The sequence below is a fragment of the Lepidochelys kempii genome, chromosome 3 (assembly GCF_965140285.1).
Source record: "Lepidochelys kempii isolate rLepKem1 chromosome 3, rLepKem1.hap1, whole genome shotgun sequence".
Classification (NCBI taxonomy): Eukaryota; Metazoa; Chordata; order Testudines; family Cheloniidae; genus Lepidochelys; species Lepidochelys kempii.
In genome coordinates this window covers 49,446,058-49,472,881 of record NC_136382.1, presented here as the reverse complement: position 1 = coordinate 49,472,881, position 26,824 = coordinate 49,446,058, and the positions used below count along the sequence as shown (strand labels likewise).

The window sequence follows — 26,824 nt, the reverse complement described above, 5'->3', positions numbered from 1 at the left end:
GTGATGCTGCCGTCCAGCTGTGCCACACTCTGTTTCCCCCCTTCCGGGGGACCTGCAATCTCTGTCGAGCCACTTCCCTCAGTGGCAACTGCAGTCCATTATCCTGTGGCTGCTTCCAATGTGGCTCCAGCACCCTCTTCTGCCCTTACCTCAGGGTCTTAGCCTGCAGGCCCTAGCAGCTAGCCAGGAGCTCTCTCTAGTTTCCCCAGTCCCTGCTTGAAGCACTGCTCTGTCCAGGGCGCTGGCAGTTCTCTGAGGCCTCCAGAGACACAGTCCTTCCTCCCTGAGCTCCCAGCAGAGAACTGAACTCCTCTGTCCTGCAGCTCCCTTTTTATACGGGCCTGCTTGGCTCTGATTGGCTGCCTCCGGTGCAGCCTCCCTAGAGCTTCTTTTAATCCCTTTTCTGCCAGTGAGGGGCAGCCATCCCATCACAATCACCTTAATTCCAAGTGAGAAAAAAGAGAACGTCTTTCTCCCTAGGGAATCAGTCTTCTTCCCTTCTCCATCAGCTGAAGTGGTTTGTGCTTGTCCAGACCTCAACCTGCTACATAGCCATCATCATCATCAAATTAAATACAGGGTGTGTGAGAGAATATAAAAAACCCTCCAAGGATATCTGATATAATTTGTCTTCCGTCTTGGAAACAGGCTGGCAAGAGGTAGAAGTGGATCAAACCATCTTAGCAGGGTGCAGCAAAGCAAGAATTAGTAACAACATCCTACTCTTCAAGATAGCCCCGCAAATGCTGATCAGATGGGAAGTTTCCTCCATGGCTACTGAAGGCAATCCATCAGGTAGTGGAACTGCGGAGTGTCCTCACAAGGGGAAGAAGCAGAAGCCACTCCAACACGCTCACTTGATAGATCTGGATCATAGTCTGTATCAGTTTTCAAAAAAAAAAAAGCTATCTTCTCATCTTCTTTTTCAGAGAGAGAATCAGGCGCCACTGTCTGAGATGCAGATGGATCCGGTGGAACCAAATCCAAGGACTTGATCATTGCCAGATCCTTTACAGATGAAACATCACCTCTCCATTCATAAGGAGGACACCTGAAAATTTCCTGTGGTGGTGACACTCAGGAAGGCCATGGAGCCCTGGATTGCCAATCTCCCCAGCAACTGGGATCTGAGAACATTGCAGGAGGAGGAGAAAAACGAGGCAAGAACCGGGAGCAAACAGGTTTCTTTATTCTTTTTCTTTTCTCCTCTAATCACAGATGTAGCCTCAAATCTGGGATGAAGCATGCCTGAGACAGCATGGGACCCAGAGGGTGGAGAGAGAAATAAATGGACAGAAAGCTCTTTGTGGAGACCCTGTAGGAGTCTTAGGAAGAGGTGGTATAGATGAATCAGGAGAAAAACTAGATCTCCTCAGCTCTTCTCCTTTTTTCAGGTGAAGACAACACAGATTCTGAAACTGGTGAAACCTGCGTCTTCCTCCAGGCTCTCTGTATCTTCGTCAGAGCAGAGGAATGCTTAGAAGCCAAATTATGTACATCGGTCACCAAAGTAAAGCCCTCTTTGGAACCAAAGATGGACCTGGAGCAGAGCAGAGATTGAAGCCAGAGTGGAAAACCTAGATGGAACAGGACCAATGAAATACTCAGGTCCTTGAAGCTGAAACTGTAACAGGGCTTAGTTTCAGAGCCACAGAGACCCTGTCAGAATCAGACTGATCTGACAAACCTGATGTATAGGATCTGACATTGCTAACATGTCTGTCTTCTTCTTGCCTTCTTTTCCAGAACCAACACAGCTAGAGCAGACGACGAGGTTCTTGGTTCCATAGCAGGCAGTAATTTTTTCAATCAACAATGTCTTTGAAGCCCTGAGTAGCAGAATCTGGGAATTGGACCAAACAAAGGTTCTGATATCCTTGGACCTTTAAGCTGCTTTGACTTGCTGGAGGAAGTCACAGGACCCAAGACTGGTCTCTTAGACTTTGGATCCAACAAGTGCCTGGAACGCACCAGTTTAGCCTCAAGTGCCTCCTTAAAGAGAAGCAGCTGCAATCTGCTCTGCCTCTCCTTGCAAGCTCTAGCTTGAAAGTCCAGCAGGTGGAACGCTCAGATGGAAAGTTGCCCTCTTCCACGCACTGCATGCGCCTGATATGGTCTTCCAATGCCAGGGCGACAGCTGGGCACGAAGCATCTCTTTTGAACCCCAGCTTCATTTTTGTCTTCAGTTCTGACATAACCCGCAATCGAGCTACTAATTAGCTTAACTATATCACTATCACTACACTATAAGCTATTCTAAACTACCACCAAGACAGTGAGAATGGAGAAAAACCCAGATCCAAATAGCCTGGAGCAGTTCACTTCCATCTGACACAGTGGTTGGAAAGAACTGATGCAGTAGAGGGCACAGCACCCTTTTTTTATAGGGTCACACTCAGAATGTTTGGAGATGCGGGGGTGGGGGTGCAAGTGCTTTAACAAACACTGCTTGGAGAAAGTGTACCATTAGGCGCACACAGTCTGAATTTTCTGAAGAAATACTGACTCACAAAGAGGCTCCCTGAAAAGGGTCAGGGAAGGTGGGTGGGAGAAGAGGACGGATAGGAATTGGATACAGTATCCCAGTCACATAATGCTTGGGAGCTACTTGTCTGTTGTTACGGATTCCTAGGCTTTGAAGAAGTGGAACCATCTTTCCACAAATGGAGGGGAAACAGCAGAAAGATTGCTGATGACCGCACTGATATGTTCAAGGGAAATGTCAAATGTGTTGCTTTCCCACAACTGAGGACAGGCTGGCTGATTTGAGTTGGAGCTAAAGGACCTCCTTCTCTGTGACTTCCGCCTCCTCCTCTAAAAGTCATTCTGCCCAAAGGGTTTTCAGGCGGCTGCTGAGAGTATTGTTGTTGCAGGGTCTTGTACTGCTCTCTCTCAGGGGCAGGAGTAAAGGCCTCCAACAAACAGAGCTTAGCATGGGAGTTTTTTAAATGACTGCAAAGTTCCAACAGTTTTGTCAGAGAACAAAAATTGACCATCAAAAGGGAGATCCTCTATGGTTCATTGGATGTTAGGGGCTACGCTGGAGTTTTGTAATCACAAGATTTTCCTCATTGTTATTGCAGGGATCGTTATCCTGGAAGAAGCACCTGAGATACTGAGTGCTGACTGGAGCGATGTGTGGCCACAAAGTGGCATTCTGCAAGGAAAGCTCTAAACTCCTCCCTTAAATCTTCAGGCAGCTTGTCAGTAAACTTGGACATTGCACCCCAGTTTACAAAGTTATATTTTGCTAATAGCACCCACCAGTTAGCTACACACATGCTGCATTTTTCTCCTCAGTAAGTCAAGCACTTAACTCTCTCTCTTTGGGATTTGATCTGAAGCTCCTTTGATGTGATTTCTCAATGGCAGCAATGACCACGAGGAAGTTGGGTGAAGAGGGGAATAAAATAACTCAAAGCCTTGATTGGGACATTATATTGTCTGCCTGTGTACTTGGCTGTCAGCACTAAGGAGGCTGGCACATGCCACAAGGTCTTTGCCAGTTCCAAAACAATCTCATATATAGGGAGAGCTAGCCTCCCAAGGACTGTTACCCAAAGAACGTCCAATAAGCTTGAGAACATTCTCTTGTACAAACTCAGCTTGATTGCCCAATGCTGCTGACACCCTCCTCAGTAGGTCTCGATAGAATTTAAAATCCTCCAGAACTGGAGACAAGGAATCTGGGGCCATGGAATTGACTGGTGAGGGCGACGACAAGTTAACAGGGGCCCGTGTGTGCCCTTGTAGTAGAATGTGCTCCTTTGGCAATGGTTTATCCTGCAGAACTGGTTTCTCAGGGTGACCAGTATCTGCATGGGCCTCCAAAATATGAGAACAGTCTGGTGACCTTCTGCTCAAGTGTGCCAGTGATCAAGACCTGGGAGAGTGGGAGATACACCAAGAGTTACAAAAAGGCCCCTAAGGAAACATGCAGGGACTAGGCAACCAGTAGGAACCAGGCCAGGATGATCAATCTCTGCTATATGAAAGGTCCTGTTCTTTGTAACAATGCTTTCCTTCAGGAGCTGGTTGAAGACTTGCTAGACCGACTCCACCTAGGAAAGGATCGGTGAAGAGGAGGGAGACTCTGAACTCAATTGCAAGGCGGTATCTGAATAGGGATTCTAGCCCTGAAGTGGCCACTTGGCATTCTGATTTATCTGTGGCCCATTGAGAAGAGGCCAATATTGGTGCTGATGCCAATATAGTAGCTGCTACTGCAGATGCACCTCGAGATGTGGAGGGACTTGGTACCAACAAATATGTTGTTGCTGGTGCAAAAGTGTAAGTCACAGTCATTACCCAACCTAACGACTGCGGCAATACTGAAGCCACAGATATGCATCAGTACTAAAGACTGAGTCAAAGTCACATCTTTGCAGTGTCTCTTAGCTGGAATTGACAATGGTGCTGTTTAGAGTGTCTATACCAGAGCCGTGGATCTGGATGAGCCAAGAACAGGAGGAGGTGCCTCTGCTACAAAAGACTCCGGCACCACAGGAGAGACAAGGGTGCAGAGGCAAAGCAAATCCTTTGATGTCTCATAAGTTTGTGGGGTCATTGGTGGTAATAATGCCGGTGCCAGAACTGTGTTCCTTGGTACTGGACTCAACGTCCATCCCAGAGACAGTACCAGAATCAATGGTAAAGTACCAATATGTTCCTGCCATGTCGGAAGACATGGTCAACAGCCAGTTCCACCTTAAGTGATTGAGGAGTTCCAGTGATGTTCTGTGTCCTTCTTCAAAGGAGAAGAGTCCTTTTTCAACCTGAACTAGCTCCAGTCTTTTTTATGGGTCCTCTTTCAGGGAGACTCCAAAAAGGAAGACTGACCTTTCTTTCTCCAAGGAGAAGAGTCCAAGTCCAGGGTCTGTCAGAAATCACTGAAGCCTCTGTAGCAGCCCAAGAGATAAGGAGAGCAGTTGAAGTGGGTGGGGCTGAGGTGGGTGTCATTGCCTGCTCCATGAGGGACTGTTTGAGGTGCAGATCTCTGGAAATCTTCATGCTTTTCCTTGAAAGGACAGCAGATACCTCTCTTTAACAGGTCTCTCACTAAGGCACAAAAGGCAATGCAGACTAGGTACCTCACACAATGAGCAGTGCTTAAAGCCAGGTGAGCACATGCCACCAGAGCTTCTCACTGAAAATTAATTAACTGAAACAAATAAAGCAGTAAGGTAAATTAGCTATTGTGTACTAAGCACTCCCTAACTATTAACAGGAAAAGGAGGCAGAGAAGTAACTCATTGACTGCCCAGTCTAAAACAACCATGAGGTAAACCACCTGAGGAACTCTGACATGGGCCATAGGTGGTGCAAAGGAAGTGAGGAGTTCAGGGTGGTGCCACACTTATGTAGACTCATGAGGACTCATGAGCAGACTTAAGGAATGTGCACCACCCAGACAGGTACTATTACAAAAAGCTCTCTGGCTTCAGTGCACTTGGTGCTCACACACCTGACTGGAATACACATTCGCAACTATAAATATTACACATATAAATGGTGTGAATTTACAGCATACCTACGCACACAATAGGCACATTTTTAACAGATGTATTTTCTAATTCTCTTCTCTCAAATATGATTTAACCCTTATATTCTGTGACACAGTCGGGCCAGATGGCTACAGGAGAGTAATAGAAGGCAGATATATTAGCCCCAGGCTAAGTAGGTCCCTTTTCCCTGGGTAAGGTAACAGGGAAGGTTCCAGAACAATCAGGAACCTTCTGGAGACAATTAAGACAGGCTGATTAGAATACCTGTAGCCAATCAAGAAGCTGATAGAATCAATTAAGGCAGGCTAATCAGGGCACCTGGGTTTAAAAAGAAGCTCACTTGAGTTTGTGGTGCGCTTGTGAGGAGCTGGAAGCAAGAGGCATGAGGAGCTGAGAGTGAGAACGCGAACTGTTGGAGGACTGAGGAGTACAAGCATTATCAGACACCAGGAGGAAGGTCCTATGGTGAGAATAAAGAAGGTGTTTGGAGGAGGCCGTGAGGAAGTAGCCCAGGGAGTTGTAGCTGTCGCACAGCTGTTCCAGGAGGCACTCTAGACAGCTGCATTCCACAGGGCCCTGGGCTGGAATCCGCAGTAGAGGGCGGGCCCGGGTTCCCCCCAAACCTCCCAACTCCTGGTCAGACACAGGAGTGGTCGACCTGGATTGTGGGTTCAGAAAAACGGCCAAGCTGAAGGCTGCCGTGAAGCTCCAAGGCGAGCAAATCCGCCAATAAGCACAAGACCCACCAACATAGAGGAGGAACTTTGTCACAATACATATATATGCACAAAGTTATTAATAACTTTTTCAAATACAATTTGCTTTGAAACCCAACAAGATATGAAATTGCTTCCGATTGTCCTGATGTTAATAAAAGCGAAAAGTTCATTTTACATATATCAACACAAATAAAAGTTACATGGCAGTAATATATTCATTTTTAAAGCCACCATAAAATGTCACACTTCTATCTGTGAAGTGTCATGCTTTCCTATGGCGCTATATATTAATGGGGGGAAAAAGCAGCTGCTTTACACACACATCCATGTGAAACTGTGCACATCACTGGCTATGTGAATCCCCTTCTTGTGGCTATTCCCTCCAAGAGACAAATTACCCCCTCCAAACAAGGTAGAGAAGTAGCTGAGTCGTCTAAAAAAGGCAAGGACTGATTCTGTGGCTAAAATGAAAAATATAAAAAGAAAAGCTGGGAGTGAAAATTAAGAAAAGGTAGGAGCTCAGTTAGGAACACTATCTCCTGTTGTTCTTATACAGGATGATTTGGCTACTTGTTACTATATGAGTCCAAAGGGCCATACTACTGGTTCACAGTTTAGAGCTACCTCCATAATCCATTCACCAGTGGACTCATTCATCAGTGATGGATTATGAGATATGTTCTTCCTGGATAAAACACATCATAAAATAAGTTAATGCTCTGGGTGCCATAATTTTGAATTTGCTGTCTTCTGTACATGAAGAATCTGAATAATAATTTTACATCTAATCATATAAAATAACCTACGAGAGAAAAAGTGTTTTGGTAACAGCTATGGAACATTTTTCTTTAGCTGTTCTTGTAAAGGCAATGTCACATACTTGACTCAAAATAAATGTTTACATTTTCTTTATGAAATTGTACATTTTCCTATCAATATGGCATTGAAATGAAAAGAACACATTTTATTTCAGTTTTTCCATTTTCATCCATCAATACAGATCTGAAGAAGTTTGATTACAAATATAATTCTCTTAAATTTATGGAAGAATAAATGTATGTTTCTTATTCATGTTACCTGAGGTGATTAAGCAAAGGCTGCAGTCTCTCATCAGATTGTACAGCAGGCAGTGATCGTGCTGTCAGCTAGAAGAAAACAAGATTTCAGTTAACAAAATCTTAGAATTAGAGAATGTGATAACGTAGCAGCACTGATATAAGAAATTGTTTCAGTTATATATTTTTTTCCTTAGGGTAGCATGGGACACATTAAACTTTCTCCATATATCTGATAATGTGACAAAATACAGTATTTCTAAAACTGTAGTAAACTGAAATATTTATCCATAAATTAATGGAGTTACATATTCAAAAATGCATTTGATTTTAATTTTATTTTAATTAAATAGCAAGCCTAGTGTCTGAGAGTTTTATGTTTACTTTTAACAAAGCATATTTAAATTAGACGGCAGTAATGTTCAACATAGATGCCCCATGGACATTATAAAATATAAATAAAAATAGATTTGTAGACAATCTCAGATTTATATAAATATTGTGTGGTTCTTCACAAATGTATACAAAGATTGATGCCTCTGTATAAATCATGGTATGTTACTTTGTCCTGTAAACTTTCCATCTTACCTGTTTAGCGTAACTATTTAAAGATGCATAATTATTTAAGACTAACTCCTTTCAGGAGGATTATCAGTTAGCCTCTGCAAATTCTACAAGTACCTGTCTCATTGGAAGACTGGAAAGATGTGCATTAGCAAACTAATATGATGTGCATGCACTTATTTCCATTTTAATATATACAGTGCGAATTGGAAGCATTCTAGCAGTTTTCATAGACTTACAGAGTCCACCCAGGATATCTAGTGTAACCCAAAGACTCACATCCGAGGAGTCTAACTGCTTCCAAATACAGTCTGCATTTGGATGGCACAGTGGAAGAGTGTATGTAGTAGAGTCCTGAAGCTAGCACCCAAAAAGGATGCTCTCTAACTTTGTATCTGCTGAAACAGGGAAGAAGGGAGGGAAGAAGTCTAATATGATTGCCTTGAAACATGCGGCTTATGAACACCTGACAGACAAGGCAGAAAACTTTAGATGCGAGAATTGATACAAAGAAAATAGAGGTTATCTGGTGGCAGAATAATTCATTATGTTTTTCCTTTAAATATAAATCAAATTCTATTCTTATAGTCAAACTTCATGGGCTGTGGTTTTAGCTATGACAAAGAATTCAAACAAAGATTTCGACATATTTCACTTTATGAAATTCATGTTAATTATAAAAAAATATTTAAAATCTGCACACACAATTCCACAACTCACAAAAACAAAGAGGATTTTCTTTTACAATAAAGAAAATTAAGGACTAAGATCATGAAGCCTTAGCAAATTGGAGTGACTTTCTATAATGCTGGCAACAGGGGTCAATAACAACGTTTGACCATTTTAGCAATAGCAGCATGATGAACAACATCATCATCATAATCACTGAAATATTTAGTAAGGAAATTTTATCAATGTTTATCACCGAAAATGAAACTCTAAATCTAAACAGACTGATTATAACTTCCTTAGTATAACTTTCACCTTCATTAGGGACTGCAAGAAAACCTAATAATTTCTTGTTGACAATATTCCATAAAACTGGTAAAAATTTATTTGCAAACCATATTCTTACTTTACATACAGAAAATAACCATGCCCTATTAATCTTAAATAACCCTACATACACATTTAAAGCACTGTATTTATTTGCCACTATTTCAGAAAAATCCTGTGGATCTTGTATTTTACTAGGCTAAATTCAGATTTAAATGGTGGTTTATTATACTATGCATCAATTTACTAATTTCTTCAGGCAGAAAACCCAAACATTTTGTCTTCATAGCATCAAACAGTAAAATGTTTTACAAAGCAGTTGTTTTATACTAGTGCCATCCCTTTAATTTACATAAATTAATACTTCTGATCATTATTTTTTTTATTTGAGAAAGCAGAAATGATATTCATGAAGAGAACTGAACCTTTTAGAATGTTAATATAATGAATTAAATAAAATAACTCATCTTGATTTTGTAACACCTACTTCTCTTTTAATTTAATATTTAAAAGATACAAAAAATTTAATTATAATCAAAAACAATTTTATAGAAAATGCTAGAGAAGTTTGATACTGTTTATTTTAAATGGCTAACACATTCATATGAAAGCAACTTCTATTAATGTCCCAAACACCAGTAAATCTACATATATTTGTTCATATCCTCAAAAACGGTGTTCCATTTGTTCAGAAATACTTCAACAACAGGTATACTAGTTTAGGGAAGCAAAATTACATAATGCAAAGCAGCAAAATTATAAAGATGCAAGAATGTGTTTGATAGAACACAAAATTTTAGTAGATATTATGTATTCATACAAACATGTAGAAACACAAATACACTTGAGCTCCGAACATGAACAAATTAGTTGAACTTCCCCTTTTGATTTGTTGAAATTCCTTAAGCAGAGTGCCCTCTTCTCCAGCTTTGTACTCCATCATCATCTTGGTTAACATTTGCCGTACAACAGATATGCTAAACATTTGTATGACATTTTTCAGGTAAGAAATTTCTCTTTGTTGCAGAGCTTTACTACTCATTTCTCGCTAATGGGAAGTAACAAGCAAGCAATCACAGACAGAGGGGAAAGGTTTCGCAGAGTGTTGATTTTTATTGTAGTAGAATAGGCAGGAAAGGAAGTTCCTTCCATATAAAGCAAGGACTTATGGGGAAACCAACCCATTATACCTTCCTAACAATGCCTGTGTATAGGAATGAAACTTACTTTTTCATCAAGTGTCCTGAGGGACTTGTGTGAACAGTTTCCCAGATGTCGAGCACACCATGTGGTACAGTATTTTAACACCTTCCCTGCAGCAACATTGACACACTAAAACCTTGGCATTTTGGATAGAAAGAGATGAACAGGGTACAATTGGCATGTGTATTCCATATGCTTTAGATATGAAGGACGGTGAAGAAATTTGGCAGCATGTCACCTTCAGAAGAAGAAAGGGGAGCGTCCATGTACCAGCAATGCAGATATACGTAAGCAACCATTTTCATGTTCTCTCCACAGGTACTAATGCAAAGAGTGGACTAGATGATACATCTGAGGGAAGGGAGCAGGAGACGACTCCGCCAATTGGAAGGCATGAGATGCACTGTCCTAAGAATGGGGGTTCCACGACCACCACTCCCAAGAGAAGGAGGCGGGTGGTGGTGGTCGGGGACTCCCTCCTCAGGGGGACTGAGTCATCTATCTGCCGCCCCGACCAGGAAAACCAAGAAGTCTGCTGCTTGCCAGGAGCTAGGATTCACGATGTGACAGAGAGACTGCCGAGACTCATCAAGCCCTCAGATGGCTACCCATTCCTGCTTCTCCATGTGGGCACCAATGAAACTGTCAAGAATGACCTTGAGCGGATCACTGCAGACTACGTGGCTCTGGGAAGAAGGATAAAGGAGTGTGAGGCGCAAGTGGTGTTCTCGTCCATCCTCCCCGTGGAAGGAAAAGACCCGGGTAGAGACCGTCAAATCGTGGAAGTCAACGAATGGCTACGCAGGTGGTGTCTGAGAGAAAGCTTTGGATTCTTTGACTATGGGATGGTGTTCCAAAAAGGAGGAGTGCTAGGAAGAGACTGCCTCCACCTAACGAAGAGAGGGAAGAGCATCCTCACAAGGAGGCTGGCTAACCTAGTGAGGAGGGCTTTAAACTAGGTTCATTGGGGGAAGGAAACCAAAGCCCTGAGGTAAGTGGGGAAGTGAGATACCGGGAGGAAGCACGAGGAGGAGAGCACAAGGGAGGGCTCCTGCCTCATACTGAGGAAGCGGGACGATCAGCGAGTTATCTTAAGTGCCTATTCACAAATGCAAGAAGCCTGGGAAACAAGCAGGGAGAACTGGAAGTCCTGGCACAGTCAACGAATTATGATGTGATTGGAATAACAGAGACTTGGTGCAATAACTCACATGACTGGAGTACTGTCATGGATGGATATAAACTGTTCAGGAAGGACAGGCAGGGCAGAAAAGGTGGGGGAGTTGCATTATATGTAAGAGAGCAGTATGACTGCTCAGAGCTCCGGTATGAAACTGCAGAAAAAACCTGAGAGTCTCTGGATTAAGTTTAGAAGTGTGAGCAACAAGGGTGATGTCGTGGTGGGAGTCTGCTATAGACCACCGGACCAGGGGGATGAGGTGGACGAGGCTTTCTTCCGGCATCTAATGGAAGTTACGAGATCGCAGGCCCTGGTTCTCATGGGAGCCTTCAATCACCCTGATATCTGCTGGGAGAGCAATACAGCCGTGCACAGACAATCCAGGAAGTTTTTGGAAAGTTTAGGGGACAATTTCCTGGTGCAAGTGCTGGAGGAACCAACTAGGGGCAGAGCTCTTCTTGACCTGCTGCTCACAAACCGGGAAGAATTAGTAGGGGAAGCAAAAGTGGATGGGAACCTGGGAGGCAGTGACCATGAGATGATCGAGTTCAGGATCCTGACACAGGGAAGAAAGGTAAGCAGCAGAATACGGACCCTGGCCTTCAAAAAAGCAGACTTTGACAACCTCAGGGAACTGATGGGCAAGATCCCCTGGGAGAATAACCTGAGGGGGAAAGGAGTCCAGGAGAGCTGGCTGTATTTTAAAGAATCCTTATTGAGGTTACCAGAACAAATCATCCCGATGTGTAGAAAGAATAGTAAATATGACAGGTGACCAGCTTGGCTTAACAGTGAAATCCTTGCTGATCTTAAACACAAAAAAGAAGCTTACAAGAAGTGGAAGATTGGAAAATGACCAGGGAAGAGTATAAAAATATTGCTCAGGCATGCAGGAGTGAAATCAGGAAGGCCAAATCACACCTGGAGTTGCAGCTAGCAAGAGATGTTAAGAGCAACAAGAAGGGTTTCGTCAGGTATGTTAGCAACAAGGAGAAAGTCAAGAAAAGTGTGGGCCCCTTACTGAATAAGGGAGGCAACCTAGTGACAGAGGATGTGGAAAAAGCTAATGTACTCAATGCTTTTTTGCCTCTGTCTTCACAAACAAGTTCAGCTCCCAGACTACTGCACTGGGCAGCACAGCATGGGAGGAGGTGACCAGCCCTCTGTGAAGAAAGAAGTGGTTAGGGACTATTTAGAAAAGCTTGACGAGCACAAGTCCATGGGGCTGGATGCACTGCATCCGAGAATGCCAAAGGAGTTGGTGGATGTTATTGCAGAGCCATTGGCCATTATCTTTGAAAACTCATGGCGATCGGGGGATGTCAAATATAAAGGGAAAGGTAAACACCTTTAAAATCCCTCCTGGCTAGAGGAAAAACCCTTTCACCTGTAAAGGGTTAAGAAGCTAGGATAACCTTGATGGCACCTGACCAAAATGACCAATGAGGAGACAAGATACTTTCAAATCTGGAGGACGGGAGAAACAAAGGCTCTGTCTGTCTGTGTGATGCTTTTGCCGGGAACAGAAAAGGAATGGAGTCTTAGAACTTAGTAAGTAATCTAGCTAGATATGCATTAGATTCTGTTTTGTTTAAATGGCTGAGAAAATAAGCTGTGCTAAATGGAATGTATATTCCTGGTTTTGTGTCTTTTTGTAACTTAAGGTTTTGCCTACAGGGATTCTCTATGTTTTGAATCTGGCTACCCTGTAAGGTATTTACCATCCTGATCTCACAGAGGTGATTCTTTTACTTTTTCTTCAACTAAAATTCTTCTTTTAAGAACCTGATTGCTCTTTCATTGTTCTTAAGATCCAAGGGTTTGGGGTCTGTGTTCACTTATGCAAATTGGTGAGGATTTTTATCAAGCCGTCCCCAGGAAAGGGGGTGTAGGGTTTGGGGAGGATTTTGCGGGGAAAGACATTTCCAAGCAGCCTCTTTCCCTGTTATATATTTGTTAGACGCTTCGTGGTGGCAGCGATAAAGTCCAAGGACAAAAGATAAAACAGTTTGTACCTTGTGGAACTTTTAACCTAAGCTGGTGAAAGTAAGTTTAGGAGGTTTTCATGCAGGTCCCCACAGCTGTACCCTAGAGTTCAGAGTGGGGAAGGAACCTTGACAGAGGTCGTCCCGGACGACTGGAAAAAGGCTAATGTAGTGCCAGTCTTTAAAAAAGGGAAGGAGAAGGATCCAGGGAACTACAGGCCAGTCAGCCTCACCTCAGTCCCTGGAAAAATCATGCAACAGATCCTCAAGGAATCAATTCTGAAGCACTTAAGAGGAGAGGAAAGTGATCAGGAACAGTCAGCATGGATTCACCAAGGGCAAGTCATGCCTGACTACCCTAATTGCATTCTATGATGAGATAACTGGCTCTGTGGATGAGGGGAAAGCAGTGGATGTGTTATTCCTTGACTTTAGCAAAGCTTTTGACACGGTCTCACAGTATTGAGTATTTGACACAGTATTCTTGCCAGCAAGTTAAAGAAGTATGGGCTGGATGAATGGACTATAGGGTGGATAGAAAGCTGGCTAGATAGGGCTCAAGGGGTAGTGATCAATGGCTCCATGTCTAGTTGGCAGCTGATATCAAGCAGAGTGCCCCAAGGGTCGGTCCTGGGGCCAGTTTTGTTCAGTATCTTCATTAATGATCTGATGGATGGCGTGGACTGCACCCTCAGCAAGTTTGCAGATGACACTAAACTGGGAGGAGTGGTAGATACGCTGGAGGGTAGGGATAGGATACATAGGGCTCCAGACAAATTAGAGGATTGGGCCTAAAGAAATCTGATGAGGTTCAACAAAGACAAGTGCAGAGTCCTGCACTTAGGACAGAAGAATCCCATGCACAACAACAGGCTAGGGACCGAATGGCTAAGCAGCAGTTCTTCAGAAAAGGACCTAGGGGTTACAGTGGACAAGAAGCTGGATATGAGTCAACAGTGTGCCCTTGTTGCCAAGAAGGCAAATGGCATTTGCGGCTGTATAAGTAGAGGGCATTGCCAGCAGATTGAGGGAAGTGATCGTTCCCCTCTATTCAACATTGGTGAGGTCTCATCTGGAGTACTGTGTCCAGTTTTGGGCCCTACACTACAACAAGGATGTGGAAAAATTGGAAAGCGTCCAGCAGAGGGCAACAAAAATGATATGGGGACTGGAATACATGACTTATGGGGAGAGGCTGCTGCTCTTGTTACAGATCACATTAAGGGGTTGATCAGGAAAGAAATATCTCACTTTAAACAAGGATCTTATCTCCAAGACAAGCCACTTGGTAGCTACTAAGTAGGCTTTCCTTACAATAAAGCCTTTGTTCTGAATGGCTATAGCAAAGGCTTTAAAATTGCTGTGTAGTATCATCCTTGCGTGACTATTTCCTATAAAGGTGGAGCTACTGCTTCAGCAACCTTAAACTCCCAAAACATATGAAAACTCTTTGTTTTGATAGACCATTTTAATTTAATATTGGGTTTTAATAAAAAATCCTTATTTGAATCTTATGTTCTCACAGGAGATGTCCATAGGAAACTGTCTATCCAACCATGTCTGAAGGAAAGCTATTTCATAAATACTAATCAATTCTTTGTGAACCACGGACATCCTCTCTTGGAAAAGTCCTCTAGCTTTTAAAGGTTTTTTTGCGGGAGGTGTATGTGTGGCACTTTCCAAGGCAGTTTGAAGGGGAGAGGTACCATGTTGGCCTGGGGACCACTCAACCCAGGAATACTGAGACAAATACCTCAATTGTGGAAATAGCTTGCTAAGTGACCCTGGGAGCCTAATAGATGACTGTCTGCTCCCCCAGGCTGGCTAGTGCCCAAGTACTATTGAAATAACCTAGTACCACTCAAGGCTTTTCTACCGTAAATCTAGAGTCATTTTGAACAGTGAAGTGATTTTTCCACTTACTCCTTTATAATCCCATGATCGTGCAGTTTCATGGGGAGTGGATGCCTCATGTGACTCTGCTCTCATCACAGACTGCTTGAAGTGCTCATCCCATTTTAATGTGGAGCCAGATGGGGAGCTTAGGAGGACTGGGGAGAGAGACACCCTTTCCTGCCTTTTGGCATCTGAGCCCCTTTCCCTGGCAGAACAAGGTTCCTTAGGCTGAAAGCCAGATGGACATAATTTCAATTCCACTGCTATCTGAGGTAGGGCTTCCCAGAAATGACAGGTTTCTCTGCATGCCCAGACATTCTGCAGTGCTGGGAAAGGAACAGTGAACTCAACACAGAGCACTGTAAGAGCCTCTGTACAGGAGAAAACTCCCAGCAAACATTCCTGGGGCAAGGGTGGGGGGAAGTAGGGACCAGGAGCAAAGGAGAAGGGGTTTAACCCCTGATTTTCACCCAACTGCATGTTAATACAGCTATACTAATACAGAATTCTGAGTAATAATTCATTCAAACTACAATACAGAACAGTATTTCCCAGACCCGTCAGAAGCAGTGCAAAGCCCTGGGAGAGTCAGGGGTAATGGAGGAGATGGGGAGGGAAGTAAATTGCTGGGAAGGAGCCTGGGCATGAACTTGGAGGGTCGTTGGGTATGGGTGGGAAAAGTATGGAACAGGTTTTGGGGTGGGGGGGGCGGGGAGGGATTGTTAAGAAGCTTCCCCCATGCAGACCCTGGCTGACCCCTAGCCTCTCCCATTCAGTCAGGCACATCTGTCCCTGTCTCCATGCGTCTCTGTGCCCTCACCCAGCCACTCCCCTGTCCCTACGTCCCTGTGCCCCCTTCCCCTGTCCCCATGTGTGTCTGTGCTCAGGGATGCTGGAACAATTTTTATAGTGGGGGTGCTGAGAGCCATAGAATCAAACTGTAAAGCCTATCTATAATGGAAACCACTTCAAGCCAGGGGATGCGGAAGCACCCTCAGCATGCCTAGTTCCCAGCACCTATGTCTGTGGCCTCACCCAGCCACACCCCTGTCCCTATGTAACTCTGCACCTCCTCCCCCTGTCCTCATGTGTATCTGCACCTACCTCCCCCCTGTGGCCCTGTGCCTCCACTCCCATTCAGCCCCTGCCCCAGTCTGTCCTTCCCCACTAGCCCTTATGATTCCCTGCCTGACCACCCTCCCAGCACCCCATGCTGTCTGTCTCCCCATAACCCCCATCTCCTGCCCTGGCCACAGGTGCTGTGAAGAAAGCTCTGCAGGCTCTCTCTTCCTTAGCTGGCTGTGAGCTGCAGCTTTGTTCTGTCGCCACAGCGTCCACTGGTGGGCATAAGGAAGAACTGCAGACGTTATTTTCTGCTGGGAACTGCTGCTGTTCTTGTGTCACCGTGCCTGCTGGTGGGCAAAAGGCAGAACCACAGCAACATTTTGAGAGAAGCTTTTTTCTGCGTAAAAATTTAAAAATCTGCAGGGCTCATTAATTATGCATACACAAAGTAACGCAGAATTCTCCCAGGAGTAAATTGAAGACAGAATTAACCCTAGACACAGATATTCAAGTAGGAAAGCAGTGTGAACGGGCAAAACCAAGAAAAACTTGCTATACTTGAAAAACAAAAAGCTAGCTTAGAAGAGATTCAGCATGACTGTTGAAAGTCATCATCATCATCATAAGATCCCTGAGGCTAACAGAAAAAAATTCCGGGCTACATGCACAAGATATAGAAAAAGTCATATCTCAAGAGATGATTCATATTCACCCAGAAGTGCACAATATAATAAATGCACAAAATATGGACATTTTGCAGTTGTTTGCCACAGTCAGGGAGTTGACACATTACAGACGATCAAGAACCATTGTTTCTGGGAGCTAATCACTTGTGATGGCTCAGAACCTACCTAAAGTGTGAAAATGGATGTTCCTGGCAAGACTATTGACTTTAAAATGGACTCAGAAGCTAATGTTACAGTCATCTCAAGAGGAATTCACAATCACCTTCAACCCCTCCCAAAGCTGAAGTCACCTGACACAGCTCTGACTAGCCCAGCAAGTTACACGTTCAGAGTGTATGCAATCAAAGGACCACAGACTAACATCCTTCTCAGCTGCAGCATGACAGCCATGATGGGCACAGCGAAAAAAGTGGAAGATCTCAATGGAATATTTGGTGATATTGCACTTTTGAAAGGAGAACCAGTACAAATAATTTTATGAGACAATGCTGAAGCATATGGTATACATACACCTCACAGGATTCCTATCCCATTATTTCATAAAGTGGAAACTGAGTTAAAGAGAATGGAACAGATTGGCATAATTGAGAAAAGCTTTTAGCAAACAGCATGGTGTACCCCAATGGTACCAGTTATAAAGAAAAATGGGCGAATCTGAAACTGTGTTGCTCTTAAAAGACTTAATGAAGCAGTTGTGAAAGCAAAATATACCCTCCCAATACTGGATGACGCTCTCCCCAAAGTGACCACATTATTCTCCAAATTGGATGCTTCAAGTAGATTCTGGCAAATTCCTTTGGCAAAAGAAAGTGCTAAACTGACTATATTTATCACACCTTTTGGGAGATTTTGCCTCCAAAGATTACCTTGTTGGATTATCAGTGCAGCTGAAATTTTCCAAAGGTAGATGGCAGAACTGTTCACAAACAAAAAAGGAGCTGTAGTTTACTATATGGCTCTTGGATGGAAAAAAACAAAACAAAACCCTCAATGAAGTCCTATGCCTAATCAGTCACTGTGAACTGAAGCTAAACAAGGAAAAGTGTGTTTTCTGCCTACCCCAAACTGAGTTTTTGGAACAGACCATAAACAAATATGCCCTGAGAAAGTAAAGGCAATTTGAGAACTGAATGCACCAGTGAATGTACCAGAACAGAGATGCATATGGGAGATATTAAGTTACCTTGGCTGATATCTACAAGACCTTTCTACAGTGACAAAACCACTGAATGAACCACTGAAGTCCAACACATATTGCCTATGGGGGTAAAATCAAGAGCAAACTTTACAGATGTGAAAAACAAAATGACAACTCCTCAAGATAGTAGAACAACCACAGCTAGTCACTGCAACTAATGGACAGCCAGATGACCAAGTTGTTATATATTCAGGTCATGTAATTTAGAAAACTAGTATGATTCACAGACACTTAGCAGACGGATAGGTACTGAACTTCAAAGACAGCGTGACAGAGTAAATATTGTAAATTCAGGAATGTAGAACTTAAAGGGGGAGATGTAATGGAATGCTAAACTGCATTATATTGTTCAGCCACTAGGTGGCACTGTGTCTAAAAATACCTTATTTATGCTAACCTCAGCCATACCTGGCAATACATTAAATGATCTTATGAAGAACTTATCTGATTGTATCTTTCTCAGAATTAAGCTCTATAGTCAGCCTGTATGTGATACAGGAGCACAACTGCTGATTAGAGTGGGCAGAAGGGGAATGGTCTAAGAGCCATGTTTTTTGTGCAGTGAGCTGAGGAGAGACTCCAGTATCTGAAGGAAAAGAAAAGGAGTACTTGTGGCACCTTAGAGACTAACCAATTTATTTGCGCATAAGCTTTCGTGAGCTACAGCTCACTTCATCAGATGCATACTGTGGAAAATGCAGAAGATGTTTTTATACACACAAACCATGAAAAAATGGGAGTTTATCACTACAAAAAGTTCTCTCTCCCCCCACCCTACACTCCTGCTGGTAATAGCTTATCTAAAGTGATCACTCTCCTTACAATGTGTATGATAATCAAGGTGGGCCATTTCCAGCACAAATCCAGGTTCTCCCATCGGATGCATACTGTGGAAAATACAGAAGATGTTTTTATACACACAAACCATGAAAAAATGTGCTGGAAATGGCCCACCTTGATCATCATACACATTGTAAGGAGAGTGATCACTTTAGATAAGCTATTACCAGCAGGAGAGTAGGGTGGGGGGAGAGAAAACCTTTTGTAGTGATAAACACCCATTTTCCATAGTTTGCATGTATAAAAACATCTTCTGTATTTTCCACAGTATGTATCCGATGAAGTGAGTTGTAGCTCACGAAAGCTTATGCTCAAATAAATTGGTTAGTCTCTAAGGTGCCACAAGTACTCCTTTTCTTTTTGCGAATACAGACTAACACGGCTGTTACTCTGAAACCTAAAGGAAAAGAGACACTTTGGACCTTTTCAGAGGTTCTCTCCCCTCTGGCCCACATCTGTTGTGGAACTCACTGTACAAGCTCGCTGGATAGTGTTCTCCTCAAACTTAAAGACTCTCCCCCAAATGCTCAGAAGCTCCTGATCAGGCTTTTTTGCATTGGAGCCATGGCTCTTCAGGGCAGGATGAGGACTTGACATGTTGGTTTGATCATGAGCTCTGTGGTCACAGCATGAGGAGGGTTGCCTGACTGCAAACAAACGGGGTATCATTTGCCATCTCTAGAGCCTATAAACCCCACCTCCTATAGGGAATACTGCTTAGAATTAGCCTCATGTTTGCAGGACAACTTTGCCATGACTGATAGGAGGCAGAGGAGTCCCAGAGAGGAGGCTCTACAGTGATGGAAACCACATTGGTGACCGATACCGAAGAGAAGATAGTAAGTCACTACTGTGCAAAAATGAATAAAACCTAGAATTATAAAACAAAATGATCAAAGGGACCAGCACGTGGGGTGGGGCAAGCGCACAGTGCCGCCTAGCTGTACGTCCACCTAGGAGCAGTAGGGACATGTCGCCGTTTGCGGAGAGCCATCTGAGGTGAGCACTGCCCAAATTCAGCACCCCAAAACCCCTCCCATGCTCCAACCCCCTGCCACGAGCCCCCTCCTGCACCTAAACTCCCTCCCAGAGCCTGCACCTCCTCCCACACTCCAAACTCCTCGTCGCCATTCCTCCACATAGGAGCAGCAGGAATATGTCGCCACTTCCGGGGAGCCATGGAGGGAGCCTGCCGGCCCCACACCAACCAGACTATAAACCAGACTTTCAATGAAGATCAAAAATGTTTATACAGCTTTCCGGTTGGTAAAGTGCTGGATAACACAGCTTTTATTGTAATATGCAATTAATGAAAGCATTTTAAAAATGAGTAAGTGAATGTCAAAAAGGCAAGCAAATGTCAATTGGAATAATAGGTACATACTAATTAACAAGTGGCAAGGGAATGATTCCCACTTCCTTTTCAAGCAACTTTGGAGGTGTTGAAGTGTAAAATATTCTATGAGACACTCTTGATTGCCCCTTCAAACACAATTCCATTGAGCAAACTTACAAAGTTTATCATATTTTATGGGTTTTAGAAACATTTGATTACATATAAATTAGGAATGCCTCTGGACCCAGTGGAAGTTGTCAAAAGAAACAAATTGTTAAGTTTGTCTTGTGATCAGAGAAATTACTACATATAATTACATTCTTCTTACTCTTACACCTGTTTGTATTCCATAATTTAGACAGTAAAATAAGCATATTTATTAAGTTATTTAAAATTACTTATTTCTGTTACCACTACAAAGCCAATGTATCAATAGGTGAATTGACAGGAACCCATCTAGCTCACACATTCACAGAAGCGTTAGCTTCATTTTGACTGCAAAACCTTAGAATCTTTATTGCTGGTGCTGCTTTAATAACCAGAAATAACAGTGTGACATTCAGTTCCAGAATGGGTTTGCAAGGCTGTGAATCAGGAAAGAGACACCAATTCTCACTTGTAAATAGAACAAATTTCACTTGAAAGTCACTGAGACACAAAAATGAAACTCAGTGTTGCTAACTTTCTCAATTTTATCAAAAGTCTCATTACATTTGATGTTTTATTTAAAGCCCTGGCTCCTGGAATTCTGTGATTAGATGAGAATCTCAGCTAATAGGTTGATAGCATCAAAGGACAGAGCTTGGATACACTCTGCACCTCTCTAGGGAAACCTGAATATTGTAACCACTAATCTCTCTTCATAACAATGGCTGTAAGCCATCCACCATGTTTGCATAAGAAGGCCTGATAATTTGAGATCCTCAACAGGATAGAAGTAGAAAAAACCTTTTTCTTCCTTTAAGGTCAAGTTGCTTCTGTCCCTTATCTAAGGGCTTGTCTACACTACCACACAGGGTCGATCTAAGATATGCAACTTCAGCTATGTGAATAGCGTAGCTGAAGTTAACATACTTAGATCTACTTACCACGGTGTCTTCACTTCAGTAAGTCAACAGCTGACGCTCTCCCGTTGACTCCACTTGTGCTTCTCTTTCTGGTGGAGTACCAGAGTCGACGGGAAAGCATTCAGCAGTCAATTTATCGCTTCTATACTAGATGTGATAAATCGACACGCACTGGATCGATCGCTGCCCGCTGATCCAGCGGATAGTGTAGACAAGCCCAGAGGGAGTAGCCTTTGGGTGCTGTTGTTTGGACTGCTCTATAGCTGCCTGCACCACCAAAAAGTTAGGTGGTGGGTGAAAGAACAAAAACTCTCCCCCCTTGGACAGAACAAAGTGCTATCAACCCTCTGAGGGTGGGAGCACAAGAAGCAACACTGTGCCATACCATCTTTCGCTGGCTTCACAATGCCTCGTTGATGGGGAAGGCCACTCGACTGGGACTGGAAAGCTGCAGAAGGTCTAATAAACTGTGCTGAGGCTGCTAGACTTCCTTAATGTGCATCTGTAGCTCTGAAGCCACGCTGTGCATGAGTCTTGATACTGTTTAAAGTTGTCTGGTGAAAACAGAGAAGATGGAGTAACCACTTCATTTGGTGAAGATGACAAAACTGCTCCTGAAACCAATGAAGCCAGCTCCTCTTCCTATTCCAAATATTCCTACAGTGGGCTGTGGGCAAATAAGACTCCTGCACTGATCCTGGTTATCTAGAGTAGGGCTCCCAGGGTCCCCAGTATTGTCAGTTGCATGAATCATCTGGCAGAGGACCACTCCACATCATAGGGTATCAACTGTCTTTTGGCCAATCATACCTGGGCGGTAGCTGGAACCCCAATATTTTGGGGCTCCTGCCTCATGCCCCCTCTGGCAAATGCTTCAGAGACTTCCACAGGGCCTCAGACTCATCCAAAGAGAAAGCAGGATCCCTTATCTCCAGTGGAACTGCAGGTACCTATGGCTAGTCCTCAAGGCTGGCATGTAGGTTGGGAAAACAACTCTGTCTCATCGGAATAATATCTTCCTCTGGTGTATCAACGTACTGGAACGGACGGTCCCATAAGAGAAGTGAATGCAGCTAGGGAAGAGCAAAGATGTTCTCTGGGGAGATGTAGGCCTCTCATCAACCTGAGCTATGAGGAGAGTCCATTGGCAGAGCCAGGGCTTCGCTGTTAGTCAGCTCCTTCCAGGGTCTTGTTGCTACCAGTACCGCATCAGCTCTATAAGTGGATGGGCGCACCAAAAGCTGTTTATCCCAAGCCTTCACCATCAGAACCAATGTCACATCAGATCCATACTCCTGCATATGTCCTTCTGCTGTCATGAAGATTTACTCAAGCCTAAGTCCTTAGCTCTCACACACACCAGCTCTCCCGACTTTGATGAGGTCGGGGAGAGATCCCTTCTCTTCAGGACAGTTTTAGATGAAGATAGCATGTCCCTATGTCTATGAGAGAGTGCCCTTCGCTCTCATGCAAAGCCTTTTCCTTAGGCTTAACAGTTAGCCTCCATTCCCGAGTTCATGGTCAGAGGGGTGCTGCACACTTGGCAAGACTGATATATTGGGGGACAGATCCCCAGCCTGGATCTGATTGGAGTTTCATTGCCTTTTCTATGAGATGTTTTCCGACTCTCCGTTTCTGACCCTCACAAATTCTGAGGGGAAAGTGAAGCACTTGGCAGAAATATTAGCGTTGCCTATGCAGTAGATACAGCGCTGATGTTAGTCATCCATTGAAAAGGAGCAAAAATAGGAAACAGTTTCTGAACTCTGAGATGCTGGGCATAATCCCAGTCTTCTCGGGACACAAAAAATTCCTGAGTGGAGAAGAAAAATGGGGAAAAACACTGTCTAACTATACTATGCTATAAAGACTACTAAAACTAACTGTATAAAATACCTTGCAGAAATGATGCAGTAAAAAGGGAACTGAGGACACAGAAGATTCCGACTCAGACTATGCGGCGCTAAGAAGGAACTAGAGAGGTATGAGCCTGCACCACTTTTATGGCCTCAGTTCGGAGCACAAGGAGAGGCTATGGCACACGTGTGGGCCACCAGACACTGCTTGCAAAAAATTCCGGACTCAGGCACATGGTGTGCGTGCATATCCCACATGTGGAATATGCTTAGGGACCATCACTCAAAAAAGAATGACTGGAAATTAGACAGTAAATATTGCTCAGTTCTGTTGCTCAGGTTTGGCCCAGCTGTCCCGCCATCATGATGGGGAGAGGAGTGGAGTGGAGGAGAGTGGACGCAAGGCCATATTTGAGTGAGCAGCACCGCAACCCTGTGTGCCAAGTTACAACAACCAAAGTTGGCAGCCAGGTCCAGCCCCGCAAGACAGGAGCCCCAGGAGCTGCCATTGGGGGGTGGTACGTGTTTTGTTTTATAGATTGGTTTTCATGTTATTTCACATTTGCAAAAAACACATTTGTTCTGCATAGTCTCTGTTCAAAGCTAAGGCATTGTCTTGTTAATGTTAAATTATAAAATATAATTTGTAAAATGTAAGCACAAAATTGCATTTTAAAAAGCTACAAACTGTATCAGTAAGAACAGGAGAATACACATATAATCCTCTTCCCTCCTGACATAGTGTAAGATCCCACAACCAATTACCAGGTGCAATTTGATCTTTCCCTCTTACGGGCAATGGTGTCCGTCCTCCTGCCCCCACACTTTTGCAGATTACAAAGACATTTGATTTATTTTTAGTATTGTTTTAAAATGTCTGGGTTGTGTCAAAGTAGCAGGACACAGCAATTTCATTTTATTGTAGCTACTAGGCAATGCTTGCATACCTGTAGTCCATAAAAATATTTTCTTACCAAGACTTTTAATAAGATCAGCTACACTTTTTAAAAAAACGATCTTACAGAATAACGGTTAGAATTTTAATGAACAAGGTCAGCCCTTAGGACTATATCTTTTATTACTAGAACTAAGCCAGATGTCAAATAAAATTAACTTTTACAAACAGCTGCTGGGCTAATGTCACTGATTTCAAACAACTAAGAACCCTATGTCTTTTTGAACTACATTTTTGGAACAAATTAAGCTGATCCCAATTATAGATCCCAATCTGTCAGATGCTACAGTCTGCCCCCTCTCACTCTGAAACCAAGTTTATCCTTGCTTTCATATTCCACACTTGCACAAGCTTGACTAAAATACATCATCACTACAATGTTGACTTCATCTACACAATGTTCTGAACGTGAAGATTACCTTATCAGAGAAAAGCAAACATACTATCCAATATGTAAGATATGTAAAAAAACACCATAACCTTGTCAAGCAAGAAGCGTGGCTTCAATCAAGCTCTAGCTGTGCTGAAGTAGTTTCATTTACAGGGAATATTAAACATTGCAGAGTTAAGATATTTCCAGTTCAGAGGTCTGGATGATGTGAAGAAATGACAGAGTAAATTTCAAACAGCCCATGCAGACATCCCAGAGCTGATTTCAGATAATGAAAACTATGGTGTGCAAAGTTACTATGCAGAAGCCAAGTTAAGTTCTATATTATCAATATTATACAGCATTTAAAATGGAGAAGGAAGGGAGAAACATTTAGTAGGAAAGCAGAAGTGACAAAGAAACAGAAGGGTCAGACAACAATATGGGGCAGATTTTAAAAACAGGACCACCACATTTTTAGGATAAGTAAACTCCACAAGTTCAGTTCCACATTCATGCACTTCTGTAGCAGCCACCTCATCTACACAATTAGGATTGTTAGCAGCAATAAAAGAAAACTAGAAAGTGAAAATCAAATTGCCTTTTTGATGCAACTATGACTGGAGTTTCCAAGAGCAAATTGTCCAAGGCCTGGTCTACACTACGAGTTTAGGTCAAATTTAGCAGCATTATCTCAATTTAATCCTGCGCCCGTCCACACGACAAAGCCCTTTTTTTCGACTTAAAGGGCTCTTAAAATCAATTTCTTTACTCCACCCCTGACGAGAGGATTAGCACTGAAATTGGTCTTGCTGGGTTGAATTTGGGGAACTGTGGACGCAATTCGACAGTACTGGCCTCCGGGAGCTATCCCAGAGTGCTCAGTTGTGACCGCTCTGGACAGCACTCTCAACTCAGATGCATTGGCCAGGTATACAGGAAAAGGCCCGCGAACTTTTGAATCTCATTTCCTGTTTGTCACCTACACAGGTCATCATGCAGAGCTCATCATCAGAAGAGACCATGCAGTTCCAGAATCGCCGAATAGCTCCAGCATGGACTGAACGGAAGATACGGGATCTGATCGCTGTATGGGGAGACGAATAAGTGCTGGCAGAACTCCGTTCGAAAAGACGAAATGCCAAATTATTTGAAAATATCTCCAATGGCATGAAGGACAGAGGCTATAACAGGGACCCACAGGGACCCGCAGCAGTGCCGCATGAAAAATAAGGAGCTCAGGCAAGCCTACCAAAAAACCGGAGAGGTAAATGGCCACTCCGGTTCAGAGCCCCAGACATGCCACTTCTATGATGAACTGCATGCCATTCTATGGGGTGCAGCCACCACTACCCCAACCCTGTGCTTTGACACCGTCCAAGGAGTGGGAGGCAACACAGAAGTGGGTTTTGGGGGCAAGGAAATGAGGAGAAGGAGGAGGTTGTAGATAGCTCACAGCAAGGAAACGGAGAAACCGGTTTCCCCAACAGCTAGGATCTGTTTATCTCCCTGGACCTGGACCCAGTACCCCCCAAACCCACCCAAGGCAGGCTCCCGGACACTGAAGGTGGAGAAGCGACCTCTGGTGAGTGTACCTTTGCAAATATTATACATGGTTTAAAAGCAAGTGTGTTTAATGATTAATTTGCCCTCGCATTCGCAGCCACTACAGCTACTGGAAAATCTGTTAACGTGTCTGGGGATGGAGCGGAAATCCTCCAGGGACATCTCCATAAAGCTCTCCTGGATGTACTCCCAAAGCCTTTGCAAAAGGTTTCTGGGGAGGGCAGCCTTATTCCGTCCTCCATGGTAGGCCACTTTATCACGCCAGGCCAGCAGCACATAGTAGGGAATCATTGCAGAACAAAGCATTGCAGCGTATGGCCCCGGTGTTTGCTGGCATTCAAACAACATCCATTCTTTATCTCTCTGTTACCCTCAGGAGAGTGATAACATTCATGGTCACCTGGTTGAAATAGGGTGGTTTTAGTAAGCGGACATTCAGAGGTGTCCATTCCTGCTGGGCTGTTTGCCTCTGACTGAACAGAAATCTTCCCCATTGTTAGCCACGCGGTGGGGGGAGGGGTGAAGCCATCATTCCAGAGAAGGGGGTGGGGGGTAGTTGGGTTTCTGCTGCACGTGAAACCGGAAACAGCAGCCCCTACTTTTAAGTTGTCAACCCATTTTTAATGGCCAACCCAACGGCTGCTACATATGGGACATGAGGACGCTGCTGTTTGAAACCATTTCCACATGTTATGAAGATTAAAGAAGCCAAAAGACTGTGGCTTACCATGGCTGCCTGCAAGCCAAATTCTGCTGCCCAGCCCTGCGTGAGTGATCTCTTAC

General features: G+C 43.6%; 1 protein-coding gene across 6 annotated transcripts in view; it reads right to left on the bottom strand.

Moving 5' to 3' along the window:
* PRIM2 (DNA primase subunit 2) overlaps positions 1-26,824 on the bottom strand; it is a 309,939-nt gene that overhangs the window by 129,553 nt on the left and 153,562 nt on the right. For all 6 annotated transcript variants that reach the window (XM_073336325.1, XM_073336323.2, XM_073336328.1 and 3 more), the window contains one exon: positions 7,301-7,368. In XM_073336325.1, coding sequence (XP_073192426.1) covers positions 7,301-7,368 — 68 coding nt within the window. The remainder of the gene's footprint in view (positions 1-7,300; positions 7,369-26,824) is intronic.